Source organism: Lycorma delicatula, chromosome 8 (assembly GCF_047948215.1).
Source record: "Lycorma delicatula isolate Av1 chromosome 8, ASM4794821v1, whole genome shotgun sequence".
NCBI lineage: Eukaryota > Metazoa > Arthropoda > Insecta > Hemiptera > Fulgoridae > Lycorma > Lycorma delicatula.
In genome coordinates this window covers 141,914,897-141,924,019 of record NC_134462.1, presented here as the reverse complement: position 1 = coordinate 141,924,019, position 9,123 = coordinate 141,914,897, and the positions used below count along the sequence as shown (strand labels likewise).

At 32.2% G+C, this 9,123-nt stretch overlaps 1 protein-coding gene across 1 annotated transcript; it reads left to right on the top strand.

Annotated features, from left to right (window-relative positions):
• The first annotated feature begins 7,150 nt into the window (after positions 1-7,150).
• On the top strand, positions 7,151-8,074 carry LOC142329547 (uncharacterized). The gene has a single exon (XM_075374218.1). It carries the CDS (start codon positions 7,151-7,153, stop codon positions 8,072-8,074), a length of 924 nt encoding a protein of 307 aa, XP_075230333.1.
• Positions 8,075-9,123: the final 1,049 nt, after the last annotated feature.

Sequence of the window (9,123 nt, the reverse complement as noted above, 5' to 3'; positions counted from 1 at the left end):
TAAAACTTATCTGCATTTTTTCAATATAATTCATCTTTTAGTAATAAATAAATTTTTGCAACAGTAACAAGCATAGTTTTTCTTTTATATAGTTATTATTTACAAAATGATTTTCCTGTAATGTTACAAAAACCTGTTCATTACTGAAAGGTCACATGTCCATGGCTTATTTTTATCCAGTTTCATTATTTATTTAAATAATCTTCAGCTAACTCATAAACGTGTGTAAAATCGGTTTCTTAAACAAATTATATTAAAAAAAAACCATGACAAAATAACAAGTAGTTTTAATAAAAAGAGATTTTTTGTGGCTATGAAAAATTTCAATTTTAGGACATGTGCCCTTTCAAAATTAAACGATTCAGTTACGATCAAGCAGTGTAAAAAAATATCATTTAATACAATAAAAAGCTTATCGTATTGAGTGATATTTTTAATCCTCAGTCAATATCAAATATGGAAGAAACTGATGAACTGTACAAGTTAAGTATTTATCACAGAAAAAACTGTAAACTGTACAATAAAACTGATTGTATGTAGCCTCCTTTTAAAAATAAGTATCTGTATATGACATATATAAAACTAAAAAATAAAAATGTAACTTATCAACTAACTTGTACTCAGCTCAAAACACACTTATATAAAATTATTTTATTTTTATCAGGTGAACATCGCATAAAGAATCCAACTACCACCTATTTATTATTTTCCTGCTCAAAATACTCATATGAATTTGGTTCCTACAGTTTTAATAATAAAAACAAATAAATAAATACTACTTAAACAACTAGACCTCATTACACAAAGTAATTCACATAACGACTATATGAGGGTATTGCTACAGTAAAGACCAATAATCCTGGCAAAATCAGTCGGTTTCGGTAATTTGTAATATTCCATGTGAATTTTCATTACTTTAGAAGTTTTGTATTGTTTATATTCCTCTCTGAGAAATAATAAAATTTATGATCGTGTGGAGCGATATCTACATTTTGATTTCTTAACGCAAAAAATATATGCCTGTAAAATTCATTAACAAATCAAGGTATTTATAGAGATAATAGGGATGAATGACTGTATCAAAAATTTAATGCAGGGATGAAAAACAATCATGATGGTAAACAAACCGGTCATATAGCTGTCATTAAGGATTATTTATTGCATTATATGGATGAATGTATCATGCAGGATCAAAATCACATGCATTAATATGTCCTGATACGCGTGAAAAATTTCCACACGCTTCTTAGACTATAATTTATGAAACTGTCACAGTTAAGTGCACAAAATTCACTTAGTAGTCTAACAACATTACTACTTGTTTTTAATCTCTTTAGCCTACATTTTCACAGCTTACGAGGGATACACTTCACAAGTCGTGAAAAATTACATGAAGATGACCTTATCTTTATTAATTGATCAGTAGAAATATGTGATGAAGGTATACAGAAACTTATTACACTTTATGATAATATGTCTAAATATTCAAAAAGGCTATAGAAAATGACCGTATGAGTATATTTGTAACATAAAACATTTTGCAAAGGAATCTTTTTGGTTAATCTCTTTTTATAGATAGGTTCTATTATTTGTATGACCTTCTACATGTGATAATTTAATTAAAAAAACACTTAATGTCTTATAGCAATTCGGTTAGAATCATGAAAGTAATTTTGTAGGTACATGTTTTCACTAATGCGTGTATAAACTCAAGTCGACAGTCATTTTTTAATCGGCTATTGTGAACATTTATGTGAATGTAAAAATAAGTAATCGATATTTAAAATAGATGTCAACATCAAATGTTTTAGTAAATATCAGCAAGACTGAATTGGAGTTATTAAAAATGGCGTACATCATGGACGTATAATCTGAAGAGATGAATGTTGGGATGTATCAACTGCCTGATTGTATCGATCAAATATGCCAGCTCATTGTTTAAAAAATAAATGTACGTTTACAGAACATAATAATGTGCAACTGATTAAGCAAATAAATAAATGAAGGAAATTAACATTGAGGATTTATAAGAATATTATCGACAAAACTGATAAATGAACAAAAACAAACAGGACAGGCAATGACAAGTTAAACAAACTTAAATTTAAAAAATTTAAACAGTTATGTTTAAATTATTTACATAATCAGTTGAACAACAGTTTTCATAGAATTCAGATATTTAACCTAATTTATAAAAAAATAAAAAATAGTATGACATGAAGAGCTTCACAGAGTTTTTATAGTAATTTTTTTAATAATTTAATTATGTATGAGCCTGAATTTAATGTTGCATATGAATTTGAATGATATGTGTAATTTATAGACTGCAACAATGGACTGCGCCTGAGAAAAAAAAACCAAAACCGGTTGTACAAAAATCATATTAGCTATAAGTAAATAATAACAAAAAATTTAATCATATTAATGTGTGAATGGTATAAGAGATTCAAAGGTGGATGAATTATGAATGACGACCCCTGAAAATGGGCAGCTAAAAACAAAAAAATGACAGACTGAAATGCAAACAGGGTCAGATTTGGTACAGACTGAAAAAAAACTGCTCGGTTGCAGTCAAGTCATTCTATGAGAAACTTTCTGATGCGTTTGAATAAATTTATTACAAAATTAGGTCGTCCTGTTTATTTACCTAATTTAACCCCCTTTAGTTTTTACCAGTTCCCAAAGTGAAGGACTGCACTAAAAGGATAAAGAGTCTGCTGATATCCAACATGATGTAACTAAGGAATTGAAGAATATGTAAGGAAAAATATTTCAGGCCTGTTTGCAGAAATTGGAAACGGGAGATGAGTACATCTATGCACAAGAGACATCCTCTGAAATACACTACTGTATTATAGTTTAATACATTACTGTATTTGAAATACAGTACCCAAATGCTATATATGAGGGACATTTCTAAAGAAAAACTGCAGGAAAATTTCTCTCCTTAAGGTTGGTGAACCTTTTCATGGCCACACTAGTAATGTACACACTGCATTGTCTGTAAATTGTTGTCTTTGATTATATGTGAATTATTACATTATAAATTGAATAGGAAAATTGATGTTGCCGCTGACTGTTAAGTACGTGAAGTCATACGTTTTTTAAACCATCAAAATGTTAAGCCGGCTGAAATTAATAGGCAGTTGGTTGCTGTGTACAGTGATAATGTAATGAATGAAAGAAACGTCCAGAAATGGTGTGAAAGGTTTAGAAATAATAGAATTAATGGGCGCGATGAAGAACGTTCGGGGAGATCCTCGATAATCATCTAGGACTTGTTGAAACGCGTCAATGATGAATTCAGAAAAGATCATCGCTCAACGATTTCCGACCTGGCCCTTCTATTTCCTGATGTTTCAAGAGCTGTTATTGTTTGAATTGTTCATGACCATTTAGGCTTCAGACAGGTTTGTGCATGTCAGGTACAGCACGTCTTAACGCAATGTCACATAAAAAATCCGAATGGAATCTGCTTTGGAATTTTTGATGCGCTACACAGATAAAGGCAATGAGTTCCTTAATTCAATTGTTACCGGTGATGAAACATGGATTTCATATAACACGCCAGAGAGAAAGCAGCAGTCAAGTGACTGGCGTCATCCTCAATCACTAATCAGATCGATAAAGGTCAAGCCGCAGCCATTTGCATGCAAACTGATGGCCACAGCCTTTTGGGATCGGGTTGGCATATTGCTGATTGATTTCACGCTAAATGGAACGACTATAAATGTAGAAGCCTACTGCGAGACTCTACGGAAGTTATGGTGCGCCATTCAAAATCAGTGATGTGGGCGACTGATCGACGGCATTGTCCTGCTGCATGATAATGCATGTCCACATGTTGCGGGTCTGACATGTGATTTACTAAGAACTCTTGGATGGGAAATTTACGATCACCTACCATACAGTCAGCACTTAGCTCCTTCTGACTACCATTTGTTTGGGAAACTGAAAGTGGTAAGCAATTTGTGGGCGACGATAAACTTAAAAATGCTATTAATCTATGGCTAAATGGACTGGTGGCAGAAGAATATGATGAGGGTATATTGAAGCTAGTGTATTGCTATGATAAATGTCTTAATTAATGTGGCGATTATATAGAGAAGTAGTATAAAGTTTGTAGTTTAAGAGAAATATAAAATATTTATAAAGTTTTCAGAATAAATTTTTTTACAATGAAACGGTCTTTACTTTAGAGATAACCTCTTGTAGTTCTTAATGTGTTTCTTTACAGTTACATATTGTGGCATTAACCTGAAAACTAAATATTTGATACAGTCTGTAAAAAAATTTACAAATTACATAAAATTCCATATTTTGACTAATGCTGTTGAAGACAAATCAGTTGATTTGTCAAATGATACCAGGTCATGTTAAAACTAAATAAGATATTATTTCTGTTACTTGTAGTGTTATTAAAATTAATCTAATTGTGATATAATGATTTACCAGTTTACTAACTACTTACACTGATATGTTAGAATTATATTTATTACAGTTAAATATAATTTTAATACTAAAGATAAATAAATGTGTTAATTAATTACAGTATCAGTAAAAGATGTAATTCTATGAAAATCTATTTCATAACAATCCCAATGTTAGTAAATAAAATAAACAGATAATTAAATCAAAATATATTAATATCCAGTAACTCTGACACTTATAATTCCACAATTTAATTTATTTATTATTTCAAGAAAAATAGTGTAACCTCTAAAGATTAATTAAATATACTTACATACATTAAAGACTTCATTAATTTAAGTTACTATTAAATTAAATATTAAGCTTTTTTTAAAAAATATGTTTTATCTTGATTTACAGTGAATGACCATTGTAAATATTTTATATATTATTCCTGTGACCAGAATAATTCAGATGAGTTATAATAGATGAGTTAATAGTCCAGTTATTTTTAATTTATCATAAACAATCCTTTCAAAATATTACTTCATCTTAAAACAATACCCTTTTTTAATTTATCGTAAACAATCCTTTCAAAATATTACTTCATCTTAAAACAATAACCTATTCTTATTTCCGTGTGCATACTTCTACTCGATCAATAAACTTGTGTCGTTTTAAATATTATTACTCCTGTCATGTAATATGATTATTTGTGAACAATCATACCTTTTTTATTATTATTAATTTAAAAATGGAGGATTCAGAACAGTTAAAGCTTTTAATTAAAAAAAGAGGTGTAGTTAAGGGACAAATGATGAGATTCAATAGTTACTTAGATAAATCAGATGATGTTACTCAGCTTAAAATTAGGTTAGTTAAATTTCAAGAACTGTCTTTGGATTTAAAAAAAATTCAAACCGAAATCGACATTTTAGACGATTCTAAAAGCCATGATGATGATTGGCCTCAATTTGAGCCCAATCGATACATTCTATCGATTAACTATGCAAGCCCACACTAAAATTAAACAGCACAATAAGGCTGTGTCAGCCTTAGATAGTGTCTATCTGTGTAAACCATGAAACAACTGACAAAAATAATGAGTCAAGTTGGGCTTATTCCCGCTTTTCCTTACCAGCTATCAAACTGCCTACATTTTTGGGAGAATATGATGAATGGTCATCACTCCATGACAGTTTTAAATCGTTAATTCATGACAATCCAAATCAGTCTAACTGTCAGAGATTTTACTATCTCAAATTTTCTTTAAAGGACACTGCCACCACTGTTTTACAATCTCGAAGGGACATGCAAAAATTATAAAATTGCTTGGCACCTCTTAGCGGAGAGGTTTCAAAACAAAAGGTATTTAATCTATAAACGCGTCTCAGCCATTTTCAATCTAAATAAATTAGACAAAGAGTGTAGTTTTAATTTGAGAAAATTAATTGACCATTTACAAAAAACATGTGCATGCCCTTCATACATTAGGTCAACCCACTGAACACTGGGAAACTCAAATATAGTGTAGTGTGAATTATTGATTCAAGTAAATCAATAATTCACTTGATTATCAGCAGGTTGGATAAAACTACTTATTGTCAGTGGGAATCAAGATGTAGAATCTAACCCGTTTTATCTGACTTAATAAAATTTCTACAGAAAAGATGTCGAATCTAATCCAGCACCCTTATTAAAACAATCTCAAACCGAAAATTCCCAATCAAAACTCAAACAAAATTCAAAAAATAATATATCCATGTCTAATTACTTACCTTCTATAAAGAAATGTTTATTATGTGACAATTCCCACCCGCTGTATTTGTGTAATGAGTTCAAATCATTATCCATTAATGATAGAGAAAAGGAAGTGTGGAAGTTAGGAATGTGCTTTAATTGCCTTTCTTCTGATAATCATAAAATAAAAAATTATGCTGCAAGCTTATGCAAACTTTGTGGTAAACATCACAATACATTATTGCATTATTCAGAAAGGGCAAATAAATCTTTGCATCCTGAATTAAATATATCAATTTCCAAGGCTAAATCCAGTAGTCAAAATTAATCAATTGTGTCCACATCACGAATATCGCGCCAAGGTGTTCCTTCTTCAGTGTTGTTGTCTACTGTCTTAGTGTCTATTCTTGATCATCGTGGGGCTCCTCATCTTTGTCTTACACTATTAGATTCAGGGACACCGTCAAATTTTTTGACTGAGAAGGTGGTCAGAAAACTAGGCTTGCTATTTGCAAGTGTGTCTGTAGAAGTGAATGGAATTGGAACATGCACTACCAAAACCTCTAAAGTTGTTCAACGTGTCATTAACTCAAGATTTAATACATTTTCATTCACTATTGATTGTGTTGTCCTAACATCCATTACCAAACTTTTACCCACTGTGTCGATTGAAAAATCAGACATGAAAATTCCATCTAATGTTCAGTTAGCAGATCCTCATTTCAATCAACCGAGTGACACTGACATGCTCACTGGAGCAGAGTTATTTTTAAACTTGCTACGTGATGGAAGACTAAAACTTCACGATTCATTTCCAACCCTTCAAAATACAGTGCTTGGTTGGATCATTTCCAGCAAGGTAACGACCAATACCATGTCGCACATAACTACAATTTGCCATCTATCTACGCTGGACGACATCAATAAAACCACATAGAAGTTTTGGGACATAAAAGATGGTTGCTCTGAAAAGCAGTACACTGGAAACTACAAACTGAATATGAATACGACCATCAGGAATAATCTTGGAAGGTGTTGTGTGCAAATCCCCTTCAAAGGTGATATTTGTGACCTCAGTGAATCAAAGGATTCTGCATTCAGAAGATTTTTATCATTAGAGAGGCATTTATCTGTTAAGTCAGAGATGCGTTCACAATACATCCAATTCATGAAAGAATATGAAGAGCTAGGACATATAAAGGAAATTACAACAACTGAAGCTAATTCATCAAAAGCTTATTACATTCTGCATCCTGCAGTGTTAAGGGAAGATTCCACAACCAAATTACAGGTAGTTTTCGATACATCCTCAAAAACAAACTCCGGTGTTTCATTGAATGACAACTCAATCGTCAGTCAAACAGTACAATCAAATTTTGTTAGTATTGTATCAAGATTCAGAACACATCCATATATTGTAACAGCAGATATTGAAAAAATGTTCTGTCAGATTAATATCCAATCAGCTCAGCAAAATTTACAAGTAATCTTTTGGAGAGACCAGCCAAAGGATCCTACTAAAACATTTAAATTGCTGACAATCACTTATGGCACTGCTAGTGCTCCTTACCTAGCAACGAGAACTATAAAGCAGCTAGCACTGGATGAAGAATCCTCCTTTCCAGTTGCATCCATCGTAGTCGTAGAGGATTTTTATGTGGATGATGTTATTACTGGAGCCAAGACAATAAAAGAAGCAAAAAAACTATGGCGTGATTTAAATGATCTGCTTCAACGAGGCAGTTTTCATCTTAGAAAGTGGAGCACTAACAATCCAGATATTTTATCTAATGTTCCACTAAAAGATGTGGTTAAGGGTTGCATTGAGATTGATCAAGACACTACAATTAAGACACCGGGCCTTATGTGGAATCCAAGACAAGATGTATTCCAATTATATTTTTGTGAAAAAACACAGCTGTAAAAGCAACTAAATGCACTGTTTTGTCGGCAATCGGATGGATTTTCGATCCCCTTGGAATAATCATAGGTCCAGTAATCTTAACCGCAAAATTAATCGTGCAAAAATTGTGGTCCTATTCACTAGGATGGAATGAAAAGGTACCTGATGAATTACTTAAAGTGGACTCAATTTCAAAAGTCATTGTATATGCTATGAGACATTCAAGTCCAAAGGGCCATAGTCCCGAAACAGAAAGGTGTTCTGAAGTTACAGATACATTGATTTGCAGATGCTTCAGAATCTGCATATGGTGCCTCTATATCTCAAGTGTACTGACCATAATGGAATCATCACTGTTAACTTAGTCACGTCAAAATCTCGTGTCGCACCATTACAGAAAATTGTTACTCAGACTAGAGTTGTGTGGCGCTTTATTGTTGTCTGAATTATGAAAATCAACTGTTAATGCATTACATCTTCAAGTTGATTCAATTTCATATTACACTAATTTGACTATAACATTAGCATGGATTAAGGCTCCTTCTTCTCGTGGACGACATTTTTTGCTTACAGGATATCTAAGATACAAACTAACACAGACATCAGTTCGTGGAAGCATTTGAAGTCAAAACAATCCTGCTATCTGTCTAGAGGCTTTATGCCAGATGAGATTATGAGATTACAATGGCAGACTTGTATTGGAAGGGGTCTTCATTTTTGTATGTCACAAGAATCTCCAGAAGAGCCAGTTATTCTACCAATTGGCGATCAAATTCCAGAGCATCATCATACAGTGTTATCATGTGTTACAGCTGAAAACCAAATGATCAATTTAAATAATTTTCCTAGTTTTACAAGGGCTCAACATGTAATGAGTTACTGTTTACGCTTTATTAATAACTCTCAAGCACAAAATTCGTGCCTTCACGGTCTTTATCAGCTTCTGAACTTCGATTAGCAGAGCGTGCTTTGGTGAAGACTGTGTAAAAGGAATCATTTCCAAGTGAGCTTAACGATTTGCAGCTAGGACAACCACTAACCAAAACCAGCAAATTCGTTTCTCCAAGTCC

Coding starts and splice junctions, on each gene's coding strand:
- LOC142329547 (XM_075374218.1), top strand. CDS start 7,151: ATGAATACGACCATCAGGAATAATCTTGGAAGGTGTTGTGTGCAAATC.